At 44.0% G+C, this 24669-nt stretch overlaps 1 protein-coding gene across 1 annotated transcript in view; it reads right to left on the reverse strand.

Moving 5' to 3' along the window:
- The window catches only part of LOC309963804 (histone-arginine methyltransferase CARM1-like), a gene marked incomplete at its 3' end in the record, with an annotated part of 116780 nt that extends 95259 nt beyond the window's left edge, over positions 1-21521 (reverse strand). The window contains exons 1-3 of the mRNA XM_082842341.1: positions 21477-21521; positions 20379-20483; positions 1323-1433 (exon numbers count right to left, since the gene is read on the reverse strand). Coding sequence (XP_082698467.1) covers positions 1323-1433; positions 20379-20453 — 186 coding nt within the window. The 5' untranslated portion in view covers positions 20454-20483; positions 21477-21521. The remainder of the gene's footprint in view (positions 1-1322; positions 1434-20378; positions 20484-21476) is intronic.
- Positions 21522-24669: the final 3148 nt, after the last annotated feature.

Here is a 24669-nt window from a genome sequence, read left to right on the forward strand (position 1 = left end):
TAACAAAATTTCAAGATAGTGGTTACCTCTATTTAGGGTAGAAAAGAGACATGATAAAGACAAGACACATGAACCTTTAATGGAAATGCTAATGGCCTATCTCTTAAAAGACATAGTTGGGACTTCCCTGGCTGTCCAGTGGTTAAGACTCAACATTTCCACTGCAGGGGACATGGGTTTGATCCCTGGTGAGGGAACTAAGATCCCGCAAGCCACGTGGCGTGGCCAAAAAAAAAGACGTAGTGGACACACATTCATTGTATTGTTATTCTTGACACATTTTACAAATGTACACATTTTTCAAATATTAAAATGTACACATTTTACAAATATTCTTTTGTGTGCACCTAATAGTTAATAAAAATGACTCTTAAGAATTGGTACGTAAGCAAATGACCAAAAATATTTTATCCAAGACTTGTTGGAAGAAGAGAGTGTAAGAACATGCCAGCCATCAGGCCCTGGCAGTCTTTCCTTCCGAACATGCCATACTGTCTACTGGTCTCTGGCCCCTTCTGGGTCATTCAATCCAAACCCAACCATCACTCAGAGCTAGCACTTGTCCCAGGTCGGAGGAAAGTTTCAGGATGCTCCTCAGAGCAGCAGCCAGGCTTCCCTCTCTATCTGCCATTCTGTCCCTCATTTACATGCAGGCCTCCTCCAGGTGTGGATGACAAGCACATGACCCTGTGCATGTGCGTGCACACACACATCCAGCTCTGCAGCTTGACTGGGTTGTTATTACATCCAAATATTACTGAAAGCTATTATTACTTGACTCTTGACTTATTCTCCAATATTTGTACACATTTTATAAGGATAGTGGAGTACCATATTTAAAACAAAGCATCTCCCTGTCCTCTAATCAGAACCTGAAATCTGAAAAAGAAGCACAGACATCTGCCCATGCTCCAACTACAATCATGTAGCAACAGTCCCTTAAACCAAAATTGAAATTTAAAGTGAGTGGTGCGGTTATTGTCAGTACAGCATTTAAGAAAAAAAATAAACCTAGCTCCAGGGATGTCTGACTCTTCACCTCAGTAGGTCATTAAAGATAAGACAGCATTCATCTCCCCCAGGCCCAAGAAAGTTCTGTTATAATTTTAGTATTGTGAAGAAAATTTTAAAACAATTGTTTTCATATCCATCACTACAGTGAAGGCGGGCTCTTTCAGGAGTAACATCCCAACAGGAAAAAAAAATCAGACTGGTAAAACAAAAATTCTTCTAAAATGACCTACGTGAAAGGTCCATCACTTAGTCTCCTGAAGTTTACTGAAGACCTAGTTAGTAACTGCTGTAAAAATATAACCACTTACCTCAGCATATTGTGCTACTGAACTGGCCTCAACTGCATAGACTCTCCGAGCTCCGGCCTGTACAGCAAAAAATGACAGTATTCCTGATCCACAGCCAACATCTAGAACGACCTGGAAGGAAAGGAAAAGACAAAAAAGGGGTGAAAACACAAACCGGAGCTTAGCTGTTGGCATCATGCCAACTTTGAGCACTGTGATCAAAGTACTAGCTTTGATTTTTACAGGTGGTCTTACCTTGGCCAAGTTATGAATCTTGGTGAGACTTCTTTTTCTCCTATGTTAAATGGGGTTAATAATACCCACCTTTTAAGGTTTACTGTGGGGATCAGTATGAAGTGTATACAAAGCACTTAGTGTATAATTGGTGTTTTTCAAATGACTGTTATTATTACTACAGTTTCTTTGTAACATGGTTTACTTTTAGGATGTTTAGGGCCAAGAAAAGTAGTGGGTCATGAATGAATTTGCTTACCCTACCTGTCAGCGTGAACAAAATGAAAACTGTCTCAAATAATGTTTAGCATGATATACATATATACATACGTATATGCATATTATATGTATATGTATATGTGTGTGTATATATATTCAGGAAAAATTGAAGACAGTCTTTAAAAATCCAAAAGTGAGATATGTGCTTTTTCTTTTAGGCCCCCTCCAAAAAGTTGGGGAGGTTTATATGGAGGGTAGGAGGGTATTAAGACAGTGGACACATAGAATTTACAGAAACTTCTATTCTCTGTGTTCAGACCTAGGACTTCAATCAGAAAGACCACCATTCACTGGCACAAAGGGACCAACCAACATCTGGACCTGCATGCTGCCAGGAAGAGAAGGACAGTATGGATTGGGGCCCTGGTCCCATGCACAGCTGAAGCTGAGGTCTGCAGCTCAGTCTGATCACTGAAATCTCAGGCTCCTGTATTTCTGTCTCATCAGTGACTTTTATTCTTAGCATCTTTTAGCACTAGCTTTGAGCAAGGCATTTCACTTGGCTCTAAATCCTCACAATAAATGTACGAATAGATAGCATTACGATGGCCACTTGTGAGATGACAAACTGAAAATCAGAGACACTGAATGAGCCCAAGTTCACCTAGCACTAAGTAAGGGAGCCAGGAGTTGAATCTGGGCACTTCTGCCTTCCAAGCTCATGTTCTATAAAATCACATGTTGATTATTTAATTTCACTTTTATAAATCTGATATTTTAACCCAGCAATACCAATAGGCAATGAATGACAAGGAAACAAAGTATTACTTTTTTCAGGAAAATTTATAATAGTTTTTTTTTTTTTACTTCGATAGTAGGAAAATTTTTCCAAAAAATAGGAAATATCAGAGGTTGTGCATGTGCGTATCTGTGTTTTAACTGCAGTATCACACTGTGCTGACACAGATACAGTGCCATTATTCTAAGAGAACATGCTGTTAGTAGTGGGTTCACGGTGCTCACTTATATTAATCCTAGAGCTGTGGCTGTATTCCATGTGGTCTCCTAGGATTTGGATAATTAGGAGCATTACTAATTTAAAATGTCACCCAGTCTCTGGAATTTGCTGTCAGGCTGTCTATACTTTTAGAAATACCACCATTCACTTCTTCTCATCCTCCCTAGGAAATACTTCATCTTCACATGGTCCTGGGTTTATTGCAAGAACACCCATGACAGCTGTCTAGAGAGAGGAGGCTGTAGGTTGGAGAGTGCAATCCATGGCCCCCTAAAAAGATGCACCACGTCCAGAAGAACCTTTCCAGAGCGTTCTTCAATGAAAAATATAATAGGACTTCCCTAGTGGCGCAGTGGTTAAGAATCCGCCTGCCAATGCAGGGGACATGAGTTCGAGCCCTGGTCCGGGAGGATCCCACATTCCGCAGAGCGGCTGAGCCCGTGTGCCACAACTATTGAGCCTGTGCTCTAGAGCTAGCGAGCCACAACTGCTGAGCCCGCGTGTCACAACTACTGAAGCCCACACGCCTAGAGCCTGTGCTCCACAACAAGAGAAGCCCCCGCAATGAGAAGTCCCCGTTCGCCGCAACTGAAGAAAGCCCGTGCAGAGCAACGAAGACCCAATGCAGCCAAAAATAAATAAATAAATAAATAAATAAATTTTAAAATATAATACCTTAGATACTACGCTCAGTCCAAAACATGGATACAAAATTAAGATACAATAGAAATTGCACCTGCTTGCTCTGGTGACAGTCGTCCTAGAAATGTGTGAAGGGAACACTTTGTCTCTTTTATTAGGGTGTCATGAAGCACATCTTAGAGCAGTGTTTTTCACTTTTCTTGATCCTGCAGACTAAAAACCAAAGAAACATTTTACCACTGGGAGAGAGACAGCAGACAGTGGGAACAGGGAGAGAGAGAAAAATTCAGAGATGGGAGGGAGGCTGATACGGTTCAGCTTTTTGCCAAATTAGGCCTTTTGGTAGGAAGATGCATTGACAGGCCCAGACCCTACCTAGAGAAGAGCCGAAAAATTATAAACTGTTGTCCAAATACCTTATTTCAATAACGAATTTCAAGCCAAAACAACCTTATTCATTTGGCTATTTCAAAACAGAGCATAGCCCTTGAAAAAGAATCTGATCTTTTGCTAGCATTACCCAGATAATGCCATCTGTTTCCCGTTTGTGTGTATATTTAAAAAGTTAACAAGTGAATTTTCAGTCTGGGGCCTGTAGGAGAGGGAGAGGAGAGGGAGGGACATTTTGCCCTGTCTATGTAAGCCATGAAACGTTGGAAACAAAGCTGAGGAAGGCTGAGAATTCATTCTCTGCTGAAAAACAAACAAGTCCAAGCAAGTATTTAGGCTCTAATGGAAATACACTCTTTCAGCCCTTTCCAGCTGGGGTTTCCCAGACTAGGAGAAGACAGGACATAATTATGTTACACCGTCTTATCTGGCACCTCAGGAAGCCTTGGAGCTGCCTCTAATCACGTTTTCTTGTCCTCACAGAAGATTATATTGAGCCCATGTTTTATTCTACCATTGGTAGGCCATCACAGAACTGGGTATGTTTGAGGACCTTGGCAGACATTAAGTTATACTTTCTTATCCTAGGGAAAAGTATCTCACCTCAGACAGAGGCAAAAAGAGAGTAATAAAATCCTCTTCCACGTGTAAAGCAGTTTCCAGTCTCCAAAGGACGTTCCCCAGACACTATCTATTTGATCCTCATGCCCCGCTGGGATGGAGAGTACATAGTTATGTCCCCGTTGTACTGAGAAGGAAACAGGCTTGGAGAGACTGTTTCCAGCCCAAGGTAACGCTACTGGTAAAGGGCAGAGCTGGATGAGTACCCAGCGCTCAGCTGTCTGTAGCACCATGGCCATCCTTCTGTGCAGCAAAAGATGGGAGGAAAGGGTAGACTGTGAAGAGATGTAAATCTGACCACACCACACTCTAAACACTTCCGATGGCTCCACGCTATTGGCCTCTGGCCGGGATCGCCCAAGAGAAAAGACAACAGGAGGTCAGAGGGAGTGAGGACAGTGCGGTCAGAAGACTTATTCTCCTGGCTTCCTCCCGCCCAGGTCTCCATGGACTGGCTGTGTCCCCTCTACCAAAGGCCACAGCCCTTGCTGGGCTTCCATCTCTTAGAGCTATGACTATTCTCTCAGGTTTCCAATAACCTCCCCTTCCCCCTCCCGCTTTAGGTCAAGGGGTGATAACAGGTCCCCACTCTTGGTAGTGCCAGGGCACTTCACCGTACCGTGTTGGTTCCCTGTACTCTGCCCACATCATTGTAAATGGTCCTGTTATTTAACTCTTCTAAAACACCTTGTCGGGTGTGCCTTGCCTCTCCTGCAGGAACCCTGGCTGATACATCAACTCATCCTTCAGATCTCAAACAGCTCTCCCTCAGGGAAGACTTCCTTAGCCTTTGCTCCCCTCCCAGGCTAAGTAAAGTCCTCCAGCTCTACGCTTTTTTTTTTTTTTTTTTTTTTTTTTTGTCAGTACGCGGGCCTCTCACTGTTGTGGCCTCTCCCGTTGCGGAGCACAGGCTCCGGACGCGCAGGCTCAGAGGCCATGGCTCACGGGCCCAGCCGCTCCACGGCGTGTGGGATCTTCCCGGACCAGGGCACGAACCCGTGTCCCCTGCATCGGCAGGCACACTCTTAACCACTGTGCCACCAGGGAAGCCCCAGCTCTACGCTTTCTTATCATCACTTACTCAAACCCTTCCTTCATAACGTTCATCACAGTTATAATTTTTCATTCAAAGAGGGATTATTTGATTAATTTCTGCTCCCTCCCCTTCATTAAAGGAGAGACCTCTATCTGCTTCTTGGTCACTACTGAATCCCTGATATAGCATGGGGTCAGGCACACAGCAAAAACACTCACTAAATCTTTGTTAAACAAACTGAATAATAAAAATGTGTCTCACTACCACAGATAGGGAACAGATTCATGATCCAAAAGAACAGCGCAAATCTGTTACCTCCCTAAGAACGTACCTTCTACCAGTGTAACGCATCCTCTTCAAGCTTGTGATCTTAAGCATCCTTCAAAGGATGACTTTCTTTGGACATTGTCATATTGTCATTACATTACAATCCAGTTAGCTCTAGTATACAATGTTCCTCTAGAGAGAGAATTCATCCTCAGCTTCCCCTGGATACACAGGCAGTAACTATAAAAATGGCTAATTTGGGGCTTATATGGGGCAGCACCAGAAAATGGTATGAAATTCTTGTCAGGACTAATGGGGAAAAGTCAACAATTGATCCATGTAACAGTGGCCAAAAGTTCCGTGAATTTATTTGTAAATAAAATTCTTTAAGTATTAAAAATATAAGGTCATTTTGCTTGTACAGATGATTTTAATTACATGCTCTTATGGCTTCCTAGGCAAAAAAATCCTGCAAAAATGTCTGAACAGGTCTAACAAGCCCCAAGAGGGTTCAAAGCTATTTATTTGGATTCACTAGGTTAAAATTAACAAAGAACATCCAGGTCCTTAAAAAAACATGAAACAAAACTACCCTTGACTAATAAAGTAAAAGTAAATATGTACCATTATTTTTATACTTATTATGTACTATGCTGGTTTAGTACTTTTACCGTATTTACTCATGATGACAACTATCTAATGTGGGTACCATTATTTTCTCCATGTTGCACATAAAGAGACTGAGAATCAGATGGAGTTGAAGTCATACACTTAATAAATGGCAGAGGGGCTTCCCTGGTGGCCCAGTGGTTGAGAGTCCACCTGCCGATTCAGGGGATGCGGGTTCGTGCCCCGGCCCGGGAAGATCCCACATGCCGCAGAGCGGCTGGGCCCGTGAGCCATGGCCGCTAAGCCTGCGCGTCCGGAGCCTGTGCTCCGCAGCGGGAGAGGCCACAACAGTGAGAGGCCTGCGTACTGCAAAAAATAAAATAAAGTAAAATAAAATAAAATAAAATAAAATAAATAAATGGCAGAGATGAGATAAAAACAAACGTACTTAGTTGAAACCCTATGCTCTTAGATACTCCCTTCATTTTCAATTCTATTTTCTGTGTTGTTCAGGCTACAGTAATGTTTGTCCCATTTAGCCTTCTTTTCACCCTACAGTTTTATAACTGTCTTCCGATACTGAGGTCCTGATTATCCCACACTCAATTCTTCCAGTTATGCCATTTATTATTTATTCATTCTTTCTTTATTTGCTTGAGCATATCAACGGCTGCTCTGAATTGCAATACCCCAACTGTCATTTCTGTATGCCTTATACTCCGAAACTGTGTCCTACCCACCTGGCACTTCCACAGCCATTGCTGCTTCTTCCAGCCATTATTTTATTATATCTGTAGATATCTCCACTGAATCACCCCAAGTTACAAGTACCCCATGCTCTTCCACTGTCATGTACTTTATCATCACAGTTACCTGCCATGGGCTCCCTACCCCACAGACTGCACCCAACTATTCCAACATCCAAATTGTTGACCAACAGGGTGACTGAACAGCTTCCGAGCAGAAACAGAATGATAGAACTACACAGCCTTTCGCAGTCCATCACATCTCTTCCTCTAGGGTTTGTCAAAGAAGGAAAATTCCAAATCCCTTCAAGAGTTGCAGAAGACATCCTTGATGGCCTTTGCAGCTTAGGCTTAAATCTTGTTCAGATAATTAGAACTTTCTCTATGGCAGAAGAATTCTGCTGTGATAGCTCCCCATAAGACAGAACTCTGCATCTCTGTGCAGTGAAACTTGCTTTCAACAAAAGGGTTGCCTGTATTTAAATAATGACTAAATAATACTTATGAGCACCCTTGTTTCATTCCACCTGGTCTTCTGGCAGAGGATAGATAAACCCTTCACCAATCTTTTAACCACCCTTTCACCAGTTCTCCAACTATTTTTCTCTATTATTACAGAAAATACAAAGATGCTAATCACTCCTACCTTCTCTCTCCATGATTAACCCCCTTCATATGCTGCCAATAGACTCAGACTAGCTCACTCAGCTCTAAACCCTCAGGCACTCAATCATTCATCAGACATCAAAAGTACCTTCTATTACCCACTGTGCCAAATAGTGCTAGATGCTGGGAATGCAAAGATGAAAATAACATGACTGTCTAGTAGGGAGAAGCATAATGATGTGTTACAGTGGCAAGGATAGTATTATATAATAGACCCAGTGAAACTATGAAGGAGGACTAGCCTCCTCTACCAAGGATTCTGGAAATACTTCACTGAGATGACCCGAGGAGCGAAAGTCAAGAGGCACGCCAACGTGTGCCGTCTGAATGGAGGGGGTGGCAAGAGCTCCAGACTGAGAGCAGTCTGGACAAAGGCACCCAAGAATGGTAGAGCCAGTCATGTCTGGGAGGCAGCGCCTCTTCTCAGGAGCATGGCGTGCGTGTTAGAGGCACAAGTAGGGGGCATGGCTGAGAAATGAACATGGCAGGAGCAAAAGCTGATGCTTGCTTGTAGGCGGTCTTGTATGCGCCACTAAGAGCTTGGACTTAATCCGTAAGCAGAGAAGGGTCATAGAAGAGTTTGCAGTGGAAGAATTATTTCATAGTTGTGTTTCAGCAGCATCCCAGTGGTGGTGTGGACTGCAGGACACAGGATCAGAGGGTGCAGGGCAGACACTGGTGGTTCCGAATTAACATCAGTCCCTTCTTACTTCCTATCGGAACCTCACTTTATTGAGTATTTATCCTCCTCTGTGGATAACCATCCCCAGTCCCAGGGAGGGGATCCTGATTGGTCCAGGGCAATCGTAAGTGGTTCCGTCTCTCTTGCCAGTGATCACTACACTTGCGTGTGTGATAAAATACTGTTAATGAGACCTGAGGGGAAGTTTGTTGGGAGCTACTGGAAAGGTTTTCCCCCTTCTAAGACAGACGTAAGAAAGATGCTTCTTCTTTCTTGGACGTGGTTAAACTGAAATGTGATGCTCAGAGAAACTGGATTAAAACACCTCAGAATCATACTATCTCCAACATTTTAGCCAATTTAAGTAGGGATTTCCTCCTGCTGGAGGCCAAAGCTGTCTTAACTGGGACAAGTAGGGAAACTAATTGGAAAACATTTGCAATCCTCCAGGAAAGATACAGTAACAACGAGAATAAAGAATCAGCTGTGGGACAAAGGGGAAGAGAAGGAGTTGCAAAAATGCTGGATTAAAAGAAGCTAAAGAATTTGGAAACTGGAAAGGAAAAGAAAGAGTCTAGCCTGACTCCCAGGTTCCCGGCTTGGGGGATGTTTCTAACACCTTCAGTTTTTGTAGCACGCCAGAACGGAACGCTCGCCTTGCTGGCCGGCCAGAGTGGCCCTAGGAATTGCTTGTACTGGTCTTTGAAACATGGAGCTGAGTTTCACTGCTGCTGCTACAGCTGAAGGAGTTTGCTGCGGAGGCTTCTCCTGTTCCCTCACATTGCTCACGAGTACAATAAAACAGTGCCCACCTCACTCACGCCACATGCACTTTGTCCCTTGCCTCCTACCGCAGTGCCCTTGTCGCAGCTGAGGCATGGGGCAGGCACGACAGTACCCACTTGGCACGCATGCACGTGCACCATGAAGAGTAGGGAGTTAACACCGTGCGGGGGCGTGCTCCACCAGTGGGGGATGGCAGCCAATGGAGAAGTCATTCTCCTTTTCTCCCCCGATGAACTGTTTGAAGACAGAGTGGCTTCCTATGACCTCCCTGATGGTGTCCGGTGACACCGGGTGATCAGTCTCTCATCAAGCCGTGGCAAGCTCGGTAACACCCTCCCTCACACCTGCTCTCCCCCGCTCTGCTCTGCCTCTCTCCTGCTCCACTGAGATTGCCCTCCCTAAGAAAATACTACCACGTAAGCCTTTGCTGCGTGATCTGTGATTTACGGGACTGAGGCTAAGAAAACGGTGCTACTTAAACAAAATTCAACATGTTTACTGACATTTTTCTGTGACTCTGTCTTTTCCGGGTTTCTGAACTTCTAAATTCTAAACCTAAGCCCTCACTCTGGAGTTGAGTGTGTCAGTACCTCAGATTCAGGAAATCAAGCAAAAAGAAGATACAGGCACAAGCTCTTAAGTTCATCCATGCCCAATTCCTGGTTCAGTGCTGGAAAAGACCAGGTTCTAGTACAGCAATTTAACTCCTTTATACTGACTTTATCCTATTTATCCACTTACATTTTTATCCTGGAAAGCAGATATTAAGACAAAGACACCTACTTCAGAAGTTACTGTTGCACAGAGTCTTCTATATAAGCCTTTAACAAAGTCAGTCATTGCTCCAAACTGGCCCTTCCTTCATGGCACTGTCTTAGAGGGAATGGGAAAGGTTTAGAAATTCAACCCTAAGATGTTTCTGAAATGCCTTGACTGTAGTGGGAAGAGAATCCACCAGGCAGAAGTTCACAGTAAGTTAGCCAGTAAAACCGTACCAGTGAAATATTGATTTTTTTTCAAACCTCTTTTCTTCCTAGCTCCCTCCCATGCAGAGCTGAGGCACTGCGAATTCCACCTTAGCAATCTGTCCCTTCTTTAATGATTTTGCAAGAGTGGCATCTGGTATGATAGTCATTAGTGCCACTTACCAGATATTTCTGGTTCTCCTTATGGGCACATGGTAGAATTGTATCCCTTGCTCTCTGGGAATTAGGAGTGACCACATGACTTGCTTTGGACCATGTAATGTGGTCAGAAGTGAACATGGGTCCCTTTCAGGTAGAAGATATAAGAACAAGGAGCGTGCTCTGCCACGCTCCGCTTCCCTCTGCAACAGGAACTAGTCGTGTTTCACATGGAGGCTGCTTCCTCAGCCTGGGTCCTTGAGTGAGAATGAGACAAAATGCAGCCCTTCGCTAACCTAGGATGGATTAAATGAGCGCGATATAAAGCTCTATTGGTTTGAACCACTGAGGTCTGGGGGTTGACTGTTACAGCAGCATAACCTAGTTTACCCTAATAAGCCCAGTCAAGTGCCAGTGATTTCTGATTCAAATTTCCCAGTATGTCCGCAGAATTCTGATGCTGTGCTGAGATTCTGGTATAGCAGTTCACTGAATTCTTATAGCCACCATGTGTTAAGTGTTCTTATCCCATTTTAAAATTAACCCCAAAGAGAGGTCACATGTCAGCATCTTGAAAGGTACAGAGACAGGCTTGGAGCACAGATACCTTGACTAGAAAATCCATCTACTGCATTAAAGTCCCTAGCTCCCTCTTTCCCAAATGCCCTGAAAGACAGTCTGTGATCGCTGTTTATTCAGTCTTCTTGGCTCTCCTTGAAAGCTGCACTTTGCTTTCATACCAAATGAAAGCATTTTCCTCTGCTGATTCTGGCATCTTTCTCCAGTACTCTTACAGGAGCAGATTTTATTCAAGCTCAGGAGAATCCTGGCACAGACACGCCATCTGCTTTACTCACATTCAGGAAATCTATGTGGACACCCCCTTAGAGCTTAAGGGGCCAAAGAGATCAGTTAAGACCAACATCCATTTTCTACCTCTTTCTCCTCACCTGTATTACAGAGAATTTATCCCAGGGATGAGTTTTTGTGATATATGACCTAACGTGAACCTTGGCCTCGGTACTAGGTCGAATAGTGTCCTCCAAAATTCATGTCTACCCAGAACCTGTGAATGTGACCTTATTGGGAAATAGGGTTTTTACAGATATAGCAAATTAAGATAACGTCATACTGGATTAGGGTGAGCCCTAAATCCATTGTGACTGGAGTCATTACAAGGAGAGAGAAATTTACATTAGAGACACAGACACATGGGGAGAATGCCATGTGACAAAGAAGAGATTGGAGTGGTGCATCTGCAAGTCAAGGAACACCAAGGACTGCCAGCAGCCTCAAGAAACTAGAAGGAGGCGAGGAAGGATCTTCCCCTGCAGCCTTCAGAGGGAGCATGGGCGTGCTGACACCCTGGTTTTGGACTTCTGACCTCTGGAACTGTGAGAGAATAAAATTCTGCTGTTCTAAGCTACCTAGTTTGTGGTAATTTGTTATGACAGCCCTAGGAAACTACAACGGCCTCCAAAGTCCAAGCCATAGGGAAACACACACACACACACACACACACACACACACACACACACACACACACACACACACACAAGACAGGCAGAGATATACAGATGTATCAGAGATCATTTTTCACTATCACATCCCGCCCCCATACATGTTCCAAAGATCACATAGATAAAATAAAATATCAGTTTGATTATCAACCTAGAACATATAGAGAATGGCTTTATGTTGCTCCCAAAATCACTTTGCAGTCCCGGCAGATGTGAGTTCGCATATAGCTCTACCACTTAGCAGTCGTGTACCTTAAAGCAAGTTAGTTAAATTTATGTAGCCCTGGTCCCTTTTCTGTACTATCAGGCTAATAATATATCTTGAATTTTTTTGTCGTGTGGTGTGGCGGGCATTTACCTTTCTTCTGTGCCTCTCAGCATCTGAACCCCCTTCCTGTGCTTGGAGAATGTCCCACTTCCGGGGCAGTACCAGCCTCCCACTTGGGAAGTTACAGGTGTCTGCTGCTCTTTTCCAGCATCCCTGAAGCTAAAGCACAGGCATGACCGGGGCTCTCCTGATAAGATGCACCTTGCACTGTGAAGCTGACAGTGTGCAGACGCAGGACAGCACAGAATCCACTCAGGTGCGGTCATGGCCACCTCCCGGTTCCAGCAGCACAACAGAGAAAGGTTCTAAGGACAACACTCCAGGGTAGCAGCAGGTGAAGCCTATGCAGGTTGCGGTGCCCACGTCTGGCTGCATGGATGTCTCCCAGAGATCAATTCTGCAGCATGATTTTGGAAATTATTTTTCTCCTTGTAGCCTCCACGCCTAGCTCTCTGATGATCCTATATCCTTTTCGGAAATTCTTTTTTCTTTTTTTCTTAAATTAGCAGAGTTGGTTTCTGATGCTGGCAGCTTAGAACCCTGACTAACATGCAAGGATTAAAATGAGATAAGATATGCAAAGAACCTAGCAGGAGTCGTGAGTTACTTCCTTTCTTCCCACTTCCCTCCACAGTTCTAAATGAGGATGCTGCTGTCAATGGTTAACAGCACTCAGCAGCGAGATGTGGAGGATTTGAAGAATGGATGAAGATACCGTGGCATACGCACACAATGGAATACCGTGCTGCCTTAGAAGAAGGGAGATCCTGCCATACGTGACACACGACATGGGTGAAGCTGGAGGACATCATTCCAAGTGAAATAAGCCAGACACAGAGGGACAAATACTGCATGATTTCACTTATATGAAGTATCTAAAAGAGTTAAACTCTTAGAAGCAGAGAGTAGATCGGTGGTAACCAGTGGCTGGAGAGAGAGGGAAACAGGAAAGTATTAGTCAAAGGGTACAAAGTTTCAGTCATGCAAGATGAATAATTCTTGATCTTCCCTGGTGGCGCAGTGGTTAAGAATCCGCTTACCAATGCAGGGAACATGGGTTCAAGCCCCGGTCCGGCAAGATCCCGCATGCCACGGAGCAACTAAGCCCATGTGCCACAACTACTGAGCCTGCGCTCTACAGTCTGTGAACCACAACTACTAAGCCCACGTGCCACAACTACTGAAGCCCATGCGCCTACAGCTCGTGCTCCGCAACAAGAGAAGCCACCAAAATGAGAAGCCCGCGCTCTACAACGAAGAGTAGCTCCCGCTCGCTGCAACTAGAGAAAGCCCTCACGCAGCAACGAAGACCCAACGCAGCCAAAAATAAATAAATTTATTTTAAAAAAAGATGAATAATTCTTACTTCTTAGACATCTATTTCACAGCTTAGTGCCTACAGTTAACAATACTGTATTTATTACTTAAAAATTTGCTGAGAGTGGATCTTATGTTAAGTCTTCTTATCACAAAATAATAATAATAGTTATCATTATAAATAAAGAGGACAGGAGGAAACTTTTGGAAGTGATGGATATGGTTATGGCCTAGATCGTGATGATAGTTTCTTGGGTGTATACTTATCCCTAAGCTCATCAAGTTGTATACGTTAAAGATGTACAGCTTTATGTACATGCTTCATACCTCATTAAAGAGGTTAAAATTTTTTTCAGGAAGCAAGACCTGTTTTAACACATGCCAGCACGACTACCCGGCAGGCCTGTGTTACAGCCTTTATTCCATCAGTGATTAAGGTTGGGCCTCATTAGTGTGCCAGGTTAACCAAATAAAGTAGTAGCAGTGTTTTAAGGTCAGAGAATCTCAGTGCAGGATCAGAGATGGACCCAAGGACATTCGACCAAACTGATGATAAGTCCACAGCAAAGAAAACTCAAACTGGAAGAGCCAGCCGCTCAGGCTCTGCAGATCTGAGGATCAGCTGACAATCTGAACAGGTTGCTTTGCATGTTTGTTGTAGTTATTTATGTTTTCTTCTAAGCTTTCAAATCCCTGAATCCCTTCTGCCTAAGCCAACCTCACTTTTGGATGCACTAAGCAGCTGTTGCAACTGGGAATTCTCTCCTTTAGTGAAAATGCTGATTTTAAAAAAATAATAAGCTCCCGGCTCCTGCTTACTCTCACAAGTTTCCAGCAACTGGTGCCCTGACAAATGAAGTGTCAAAACATTTCCAAATTAAAACCCTACGGCTCACACAACCCAGTACCCTCAGCAGGATGGACTTTTCCTGCTTGTTCCAAGTGCACAGGCAAAAGAAACTAAAAATAGCCATATGGCAATTAACAGAAACTCTGAGCAGGGGGAGGGGGTGGGTTCCAGCAGCGTCAGTTTCCTGGATAGATTCCAAATGGGGTTCTCAGCCAGCAGTGCTCTGGCCAAGAGAGGATTTTCATTAAAACTGCATGGAGCAGGCAGAATGAAGAAATCAAGATTTGAAAGATTTAAAATTACTGCAGCGGTAGAAACTATAGCACCATCCCCAAGACCATAAATAATAATAATACTTGCTATTATGGACTGAGTTGATATTTTAGGCAATATACTAAGCACTTCCTATGCATTGTATCATCTTGATCCTGCAAGGACTCTAGGAGGTAGCTGCTATGCTCACAGATAAGGAAACTGAAGCACAGAGACCTTAGATAACCTGTTCAAGACCTCAAGGCACACAGGATAAAGGTCTATGGCACATGTACAGCAGGTGGCCAAGCTGGAGTTTGAACTCAGCTCTCTGGCTCCAGAACTCATGCACGTAACCACAGTGCAATGCTGCCTCATACCTGCATGGGGATGTTTAAGTAACCACAATGTTTTCACTCCACCCTTAAGCCCAGAGAAACAAAAGTCTCTCTTGGCAATTTCAACCCACCTCCCCATGGCAGTGCCTTTCACAGGTTATGTGCATGGGCTCTAAAGTAAGGTTAACTGGGTTCAAATTCTGGCTTTCTCATTTATCAGTTGTATAAAATCAGGTAAATTATCAACATTCCCAGGTCTCAGTTCTCTCATCTCTAAAATGGCAAAAATATTAGTCTTTATCTAATAAAGTTGTAATGAAGATCAAAGGAAACTGCTATAGACTGAATTTTTGTGCCCTCCAAAATCCACATGTTGAAACCCCAATCCCCAATGTGATGGTATTTGAATACGTGGCCTTTGGGAGGTAATTAGGTCACAAGGGTGGAGCCCTCATGATGGGATTAGTGTCCTTATAAGAAGAAACAGAGGAGAGCTTGCTTCCTCTCTCTCTCAGCCATGTGAGGATACAGCGAGAAGGCTGCTGTCTACAAGCCAGAAAATGAACCTTCACCAGACACCAGCTCTACAGGCACATTGATCTTGGACTATGAGAAATCAGTGTTTGTTGTTTAAGACACACAGTCTATGGTATTTTTGTTACAGCAGCCTGAACTGAGACAGACACTGTATGGAAAGCTCTCAGCATGGTGCTTGCAGATACTTGAGTTGCTCAATAAATAACAGCGATTGGTATTGACCATTCTAAACCCATGCCCTTTTAGGTAACCAATTTCAATGAGAAAGAACACAAGAGCTTGGTAAAAAGGTAGCATCCTCCATGGACTGAGGGGTCATTCAACGAGGGTCTTCTGTATGATGAAGCAAACAGAAAAGGATTTTTAAACATTTTGGATTTGTGGTAGATTTGACAGATTTCGAGTTACTGTGACCAACTATCCTAGTCTGTCTAGGACTGAGGGGATTCCTGGGACATTAAAACTGGGACAATTTGTTCCTTCAGTTTCCAGTGGGGAGGAGATACTTATTCGCAGGAGTGGGCAGTACTAGAAGCAAGAGAGGTCATCTCCCCTTCCTCTTTTTATCTCCTAATAGGAGTGACTTATCTGACTGGTGATGCTGGAAAACGGTTTGAGCTTGCATAGTGCTGGTACTTGGAAGGGGCCAGCCTGCCGATCCTCCACCCAAGCATGTGCTCTTGAGTCCCCCAGGTGGAAGCTTGCTGGGCAGGCTGTGGACTTGTCTGGGGAGACCACATGTTCAGCATACCAGTGAGAGGAAAAATGCAGTTTGAGGGGGAAAAAAGGGGTAGGAAGCCTTATGTGGATACAGGCCCAAGCCCCATTCTGCAAATAGCATTACCAAAAATAAAGCTGGTATTATGATTTCTACCTGACATCTGTGTCTATTTCTAAACTGGTTCAGAATTCAGAGGGGGAAAGGGATATAATTAATTATCAGTCATGTGATTAATTATCACCTTCATAAACCCCAACAGATGGATGCCTATTTTATTTCATTGGCAGAAAAACCCATTTCAGGCTGGCAGAAAAAAGGTATTTTGTAGAATCAAATGAGTTTAGAGGTGGGAGTGACCTTAGAGATGATCTGGTCCAATATCTTTGTTTCTACAGATGAATGACAAGATCTATATGAAACTCTGAAAAACTCATCAAATGCAAGTAATCTGGGGGAGTGGTCTTTAGAAGCTATAACCAGAATTAAAAACAGATTATAGATAATATAGATAATAGAAAACAGATTATAGATTAAAACTAAGCAATTTCGGGACTTCCTTGGCGGCCCAGTTGTTGAGACTTGGCCTTCTAATGTAGGGGGTGTGGGTTCGATCCCTCGGGGAGCTAAGATCCCACATGCCTTGCAGCCAAAACACCAAAACATTAAAAAAAAAAAAAAGACGCAATATTGTAACAAATTCAAAAAAGACTTTAAAAAATCCATCCACATCACAAAAAAAAGAATCTTAAAAAAAGAAAGCTAAGCAATTTCAGAAGGAGAGAAGTTTCCCCAAATAAAAGTATTACAATCAACAGTTGAGAGTTGAATTATTTTAATTGATGAGAAACCTGTAAGACTTAGGTCAGTAAGACTGCTTATCCACAGCCTTGAACACCAGGTAAGGTGTCAAAAGAAACAAGCTTTTCCCCTCCATCCTCACCTTGCCTACCTACCACAACCTGGTCTTCCTCATTAGGATTGCTTATTACTTCCTCACTGTTCACCAGGAATGCCCCACTGGCAAAGCACGGGTCCTGGTACCTCAAGACACATGAGACCCTTTGGTCAAGCATGGCCATTTCTGGTCTTATCTTTTTCTCTTACCAACACACTCATCTACCAGAGTACCTACATTTGACTTTTTGAAAATGTCCAGTTTTGCATAAGCAGGAGAAAGCCCACTTTACCCTGACTCTCCCACTGAATACAGCTCTAAAACCTGGACGGAATGCAGGGAGCAGCTACTTGAAGCCTCTGAAAAGTCAACGGTAGCAGGGAGACTGGGAAAGATGATCAGAACTTGAAATACTACTGATCCATACCCCCTTACCCTCACCCGTGGCCTGAACTCAACACACCAGAAATGGACACCAGGGTGCGGGCAAGAGAGCTGCGGGAGGTGTCCTCTGTTCCGGCTCCAGCTGCGAGAAGGGGAACTCCGAATGCTCAAAGAGAGTGTGGAAATTTTTCTTCCCTTGCTCTTCTTTTTTCTTTTCCTCTCCCCTCTCCTCTCCTCCTCTTCCTTGCCCCCCCCCTTTCTTTTCCATCCCTTTCCTCCCTTCTTCTATGCTCCAGCCCCCAGAGACCTTGTGGGGGTCGTAGCATCACATCAGCCCAAACTATGAGACAGGGGAAACTCCCTCTGCTTTCAATGGTGCCATAGTTCCCAAAAACTGGGGCCAAGCCCCACTGCTTTTTCCCCTCTCTTTGTCCTCTCTCTGCTTGGCGATACCTAGGCGAGGTCATAGACGTGCACGGTAGAGTGAGCTTTTTGTCCAGAGACTCAAAAGGGGTCCCAGGGAACCAGAAAGTATCAGGGAGATCATGGAGTGGAAGGAACTGGGCAAAGAAACCCCATAAAGTATTTTTTAAAATAAATTCCTGTACTCACCCCTCAAACTATATATGCATGGACCTGATCATTAGCACATCAAAACTCTGAGAACTCTGCCTAGGTGCCGGACTGACCATCCAGCGACATGCACATGGAACAGAGCCCAGCTGCACTGCTAAGGCTCTGAAAAGTGAAACGACACGGGAACCAGAGCCCTTGGAAAATCAACTAGTGGCATGGAACACGCAGTCCGAACCTAACCAGGTTGAATGCATCCTAAATCAGAAATATTAACTCTCTCCATAGGCTTTAAACAAGACCCAGAGTCTCATAATATTCAAAATGTATGGAAAACAATCCAGAATTCCTTGGCATAGGAAGACTCAGGAAAATATCAATTCCCCGGGAATAGATAATCAACTGAAGCAAACACAGCAGTGACACAGATGTTACAATTATCTGGCGAAAACCTTCACGTAGCTATTATAATAACGCTCCGAGCAGCAATCATGAGCACTACTGAAATCAAGGGAAAAGTAAATAGTCTCAGTCACGAAATACACGACATAAAAAAGAGCCAAATGGAGATTCTGGAACTGAAAAAATATAACCAACATTAAGAATTCTCTGACGGCTCTATAGCAGAAGGGACAGGACAGCAGAAAGCAACCCATGAGCAAATCAGCTTCTAGCTGGGGGCCTATTTATCACTATTTTTTCGTGTGTCTTCTCTCTACTTTAAGTAACTATTTCAGCATCATAAACCACAACACAATTTAGTGGCTTGAACGCAGCTCTGTGGGAGGGCTGGGCAGTTTCTCATTTGGTCTTGCCTAGACTCATTCATGTTCCTGCATTCAGCTGGAGGGCTGGTTGGACAGGAAGGTCCAGGCTGGCCTCAGTGATTGGCCTGGCAGTTGGTGTTGGCTATTGACTGGACTGCCTCACTCCTCCAAGTGACCTCCCAACCCCCAGCAGGCTAGACAGGGCTTCTTCACAGTATGGTGGTCTCAGGGTTCCACCAGGGTGAGCCCAGAAGCCACAAGGCTCATGAAGGCCTAGGCTCTGAAACTCACACAACGTCACCTCTATCATATTCTGTTGATCAAAGTACATCCCAAGGATTGCACAGAGATAAGGGATAAAAAACGAAACTATCTCTTCATGAAAGGAGCAGCTGTACGACTTTGCAAATGGGTGTGGATGCAGGGATTGGGATCCTTATTTCAATGTTCTACCACATTCCTCCTGGGGAATTCATGCTGCAAATCTCAAAGGCCACGGGTCTACAATTACTATGGCAGTAGAAGAGACTGTGAGGCCCAGAGAAATCTAGTGTTTGCCTAAGACCACAGAGCTACTTAAATGGGAAAATATGAAACTAGACCCCATGACTGCTGATTCACTGACCAGTGATCCTGTTTTCGAGATGAGCTGTATAGTATCTTGAACACCTTGGCTGTTTAACAGGTAGGAAAATAAGGGACAACACTTGCACAGAGTGTTAGCAATCGTTCACCATTCAGATCCATTTTGTGAAGGAAATAAATGCAGGCACTTGTGGAGTCCATGAAAAAAAAAAAACTGAAGTGACACAATAAGGGCTATTCATTATGTAGCAATACAGCTCCTAACCTGTCCTGTGCACCAAAACATAGTGCGTTTAGTCTCTTGAGTTCCTGGCTCTCAAAACTTCATTTCTTTACTGAGGTAAAATTCACATAACATAAAATTAACCATCAACCATTTTAAAGGGTACAATGCAGCGGGTTTTGGTACATTTACTATGCTATGCAACTATTACCTCTGTCGAGACATTTTCATCACCCCAAAAGGCAAGCCTGTACCCACCAAGTCCCCCTCCCCCAGCCCCTGGGAACCACTAATCTGCCTTCTCGCTATGGATTTCTATTCTAGATGTTTCCTATAAATGGAATCATATGTGCTTTTGTAGCTGCTCCTTTCACTGCACATGTGTTCATGGTTCATTCACACTGCAGTGTGCATCAGCATTGCATTCTTTATATGAATAATATCAATACAAACAATATTCATAATATTCCATCGAATGGATATACCACATTTTGTTTATCTCTTTGTCAGTTGATGGGCATGTGGAAAGCTCCCACGTGTTGGCTACTGTGAATAGTGCTGTCATGAACATTCATGTACAAATAGTCACCTCAATACCTGCTTTTAATTCTTTCAGTTAGTTAGGTCTACGGTCAGAAGTGGAATTTCTGGGTCGTGTGGTAATTCTATCAAAGCTGAATGCTCAGCCTAGTTTCTGACAAGGCTTCTTAAAATGGTTTGAGATTAATAACCTGCTGCCACCATTACCTTATCTCTAAAGTCAGAGTGGTTCTGGAGGATGGCTCTGTGGTAAGTGGCTGTCCTCACAAAATCTTGCATCATGTTCTGCTGCTGGGAAAGGCAGCCATAAAACTGTAAGGGAGAGAGAAGGACAGGGAGGGTAAACATGCCATGAGGCAGGACCTTCACGGGTACTTGGCTCTTACAGCCACCTGGGTCAAGGTGGGCTTGGTCTAACACAGTGGGGGGCCGAGGCTCTGAGACACCCGGGACCTGTCCACACTGGCCCCACTTGTAAGGCCCACAACTCTAAGGAGACCTCAGAACTTTGATCCATACAGCGGATTCAGACCTAGATCTTGACCAGATTGGTGCCCAGGGTCCCCCCTCCCAAAGCAGAGGCTGAGAGAGCACAGATCAAGAATAACAGAGGTAAGTGAGAGAGAAAGGGGCCAGGGCCAAAAGGGATGGCCCTGATGAGTCCCATCAGCCTAGAGAGAAAGATGGGACTTGGATAGAAATCCCAGGAGAGGGTGGGGTGGGGTAGAAGGCAGTGACGGTGGTGATCCTGAGGCAAGCCGGTTGGGTGACGTGGTACGTATAAATCCATGAGCATTGACAGTGAGTAATAAATATCATCATTGTAATGGCTACCATTTGGTAGAGTTTTCTATGTGCCAGGCACCATGCTAAGTGTTTCACATACATCCTCTAATCAAATTAAATCACCACAACAATCAGATGAAGTATGTTCCTCAGCTGAGCAAACTGAGCCTCAGGAAGATGCAGCAACTTGCCCAAGTCCTGACAACTCGCTAAGTGACAGAGACAAGATCCCAATCCAGGTGATGCTGTTGCTGTTGGTCAGAGGACCATACATTAAAAACCGCCGCACTCTCGGGACTTCCCTGGCGGTCCAGCGGTTAAGACTCCCCGCTTGCAAGGCAGGGAGCATGCGTTCGGATCCCTGGTCGGGGAACTAAGATCCCACATGCCGCACAGCGCGGCAGAAGAGAAAGAAAACACCGCGGCACTCTCTTCTCCACCCACCGCCTCGCCCAGGTATATTCACAGGTGTGTGTCACTCTGAAACGACTCAGCTCCACCTGGGACCGCTCCCCTGACCTGGAAGTACTGTACGGCAGACGCCTCTTCTGTCCGCTGGCTGAACACTGAGTGTTCCTTTTCCTCACGCCGGCATCTTTTCAAGGTATTTGAAAATGCGCTGAATTCTGCAAGGAGAAGAAAGCAGATCCATTTCTACAGCTTGGAAACCACAGCACTCGCCACTGCACTCTTCACAAAATTCCACCTGAGAAGCTACTAGAAGATGGAAACGGGGAAACCACAGCACTCGCCACTGCACTCTTCACAAAATTCCACCTGAGAAGCCACTAGAAGATGAAAACGGCGTGCTCACCTCTGGACACACGCATGATAAGGAACGGCAAGGTGGGAATGGGTACTGCTCTGAGGTGTGACACCCTTATTTACACTTGTCAGACATATTTGCATTCAGAAATGTCAAGTTTGAGACCATAATGGAACACAGGCAGAGCCTGGGCTCACTGAATTCTCCTGGTACGGTGCTAACAGAGTTCATAGGCTTATTCTCAGTATGTGCTCTGAGGAAGGTGATGGTTGATGATAAGAAAAATAAAATATATGTGAACACAAAATATATAAGTATATAAGTGAGTATATATATAAAATCTCATCCTATCATTATAGTGACAAGTTCTCTTTGTTTTCATATTTAGTATTCCCTAAGTGCATAGAGAAAGGTAAAAGAACTGGGGGTATGTGTATACAAGGGAACGTTTTCTACTGTGTGAGGAAAAAAAATACAGAAGTGAAGGCGCAAAGAATTCCAGAAGTGATATTACTCATAACACAGCATGCACAGCGGTCAAATTCTGTGACTTCCGCCTTAGAAATGTCTCTCAAAGTCCTGCCCAGTGGTCGTCGCTGCCTGGGGTCTCTCCTCTCCACTGCTGGTGCTGTGACCGGGTCTCTCTCCTACAGCCCACGTGGGATCCCTAACGCCCACCCAGTCTGGATTCACCATGAGCTCCAGTCCCTCACGTCTGTCCGCCCCTGGGTGCGTGCCCTCCTCGCCCCCATTTCCTGCACACATAAGACCTGCACTACACCCTTACGCGCCCACCGTGCTGCTGAAGCGCTTACACATTCCCAGGTCAACGTGGGCCTGGCCTGGCTTCTTAACTTTGAAACCCCTGTCCATCTCTTCTGTTTGGATGACCTTCTGACATGAAACTCCTATTCATTCTCCAAGATTCAGTTCAATGAGCATTTCTTCACTGTTGTGTTCTACAACACCCATAGGCAGAATGAACTGCTGCAACACAGGGGGCCTCAACACTTGGCTACACACCAGAATTCTTCTCTAGAAAGAATTTTTTAATGTAGATGTTGGACCCTCCACCTATACTGAGAAATTCAATGCTCTGGTAGTGGGGAGAAGGCATCTCTGTTTTTTTCAAAAGCCTGCAGTTAGTTTTCATGTGTAGCTAGGGACCAGAACCTGTGCTCTCATCTCATGCTCTCAGCTTACCATCTTATTTCATATTTTACCCAATTTCTCAATTTTTAAAGTGTCCATCTCTCTATATATGTCAAACTCTTTCAGGGCATGGTTTGGGGGCACGGTGTCAAGCCTTATTTATCTCTAGTCTTCAGAACATAGTGCTAACATAACAGCCACCCAGTAACAGGCTGAAAATGTGAATTCAATAAATTTGGGGAAATGATAAATGAACTTGCTGAAATTGTTTCAATTCATCTGTCAATAGATGAATGGATTAAGAAGATATGATATATATATATATATATATGTGTATATATATATATATATATGAATATCATTCAGCCACGAGAAAAATGGAAATCCTGCCACTTGCAACACAATGGATGGACCTTGATGGTATCATGCTAAGTGAAATAAGCCAGAAAGAGGAAGACAAATACTATATGATATCACTTGTATTTGGAAACTTTTTTTAAAAAAAGTCAAACTTATAGAAACAGACAGTAGAAAAGTGGTTGCCAGGAGCTAAGGGGTGGGGAAAATAGGGAGAGGTTGGTAAAGGGGTACAAACTTTCAACTATAAAATGAATAAGGCCTGAGGATCTAATGTATAACGTGGTGACTACAGTTGTTAACATGTATTAATATAATAGAAATTTTTTTTTTGGCTGCATTGGGTCTCTGTTGCTGTGCGCAGCCTTTCTCTAGTTGCAGCAAACGGGCTACTCTTCGTCGAGATGTGCGGGCTTCTCACTGCAGTGGCTTCTCTTGTTGCAGAGCACGAGCTCTAGGCGCACGGGCTTCAGTAGTTGCAGCACGCAAGCTCAGTAGTTGTGGCACGGGGGCCCTAGAGTGCGCGAGCTTCAGTAGTTGTGTCACACGGGCTCCGTAGTTGTGGCTCACAGGCTCTAGAGCACAGAGTCAGTAGCTGTGGCACATGGGCTTCGTTGCTCCATGGCATGTGGGATCTTCCCAGACCAGGGATCGAACCTGTGTCCCTTGCACTGGCAGGCAAATTCTTAACCACTGCGCCACCAGGAAGTCCCTATATAATTGAACTTTGCTAACAGAGAACTTAAATGTTCTCACCAAAAAAAAGAATAATAAAGTAAAATAAAATACAATAAATTCTCGGATATACTGAAAAACAAAGATGATACTGGATACTATTTACCCAGCTCTACTCTCCTGGCACCTCTCCAATTCCCTCTGAGTTCTCAGAGATTGCCAGCAGTGGTTTGTGTTACCCCTCTGTGAGTTGTGTCCTGGGCATCTCAGTTGTTCGGGCTTTCAAAGCCTATGGTAAACTCACTTGTCCAATAAATAGTCTTTTGAATATTCTCTACAGTTTCAAGTCTCTATCTTTTGGGGGAAATTGTACCTTTAATACAGCCAAAAGTAATGGCTGCCTAATTTAGTGAATAGGATGTGTGGTGAGTTGCAAAGTACCATTTTGGGTTGAAAAGCAAAATTTTGATAAAGTAATAAGGATAGTCTGCTTGTGCACCTCACCAATTGTCTTCAAAGGAAAAGGTGAAAGAGAAGCTCCAAAGAAGTTTTGTGTTACACCAGCATTCATGCAATACATAAATAGCCTTCCAAAATCAATACTAATTTGGATGTATTGGCTCTGTGTTTGCTATTTTTAAAAAATCCAATTGTATTACATTATACACACTATAATCACCACTCTGTAATCCTGGCACAGGGACCACATTTGATAAACCAAAAATCAGGGTCTCTAGTTTGACCAGTTTGGGATGTATTTAT

Source organism: Leucopleurus acutus (genome assembly GCF_964270905.1).
Source record: "Leucopleurus acutus genome assembly, chromosome: 7".
Classification (NCBI taxonomy): Eukaryota; Metazoa; Chordata; class Mammalia; order Artiodactyla; family Delphinidae; genus Leucopleurus; species Leucopleurus acutus.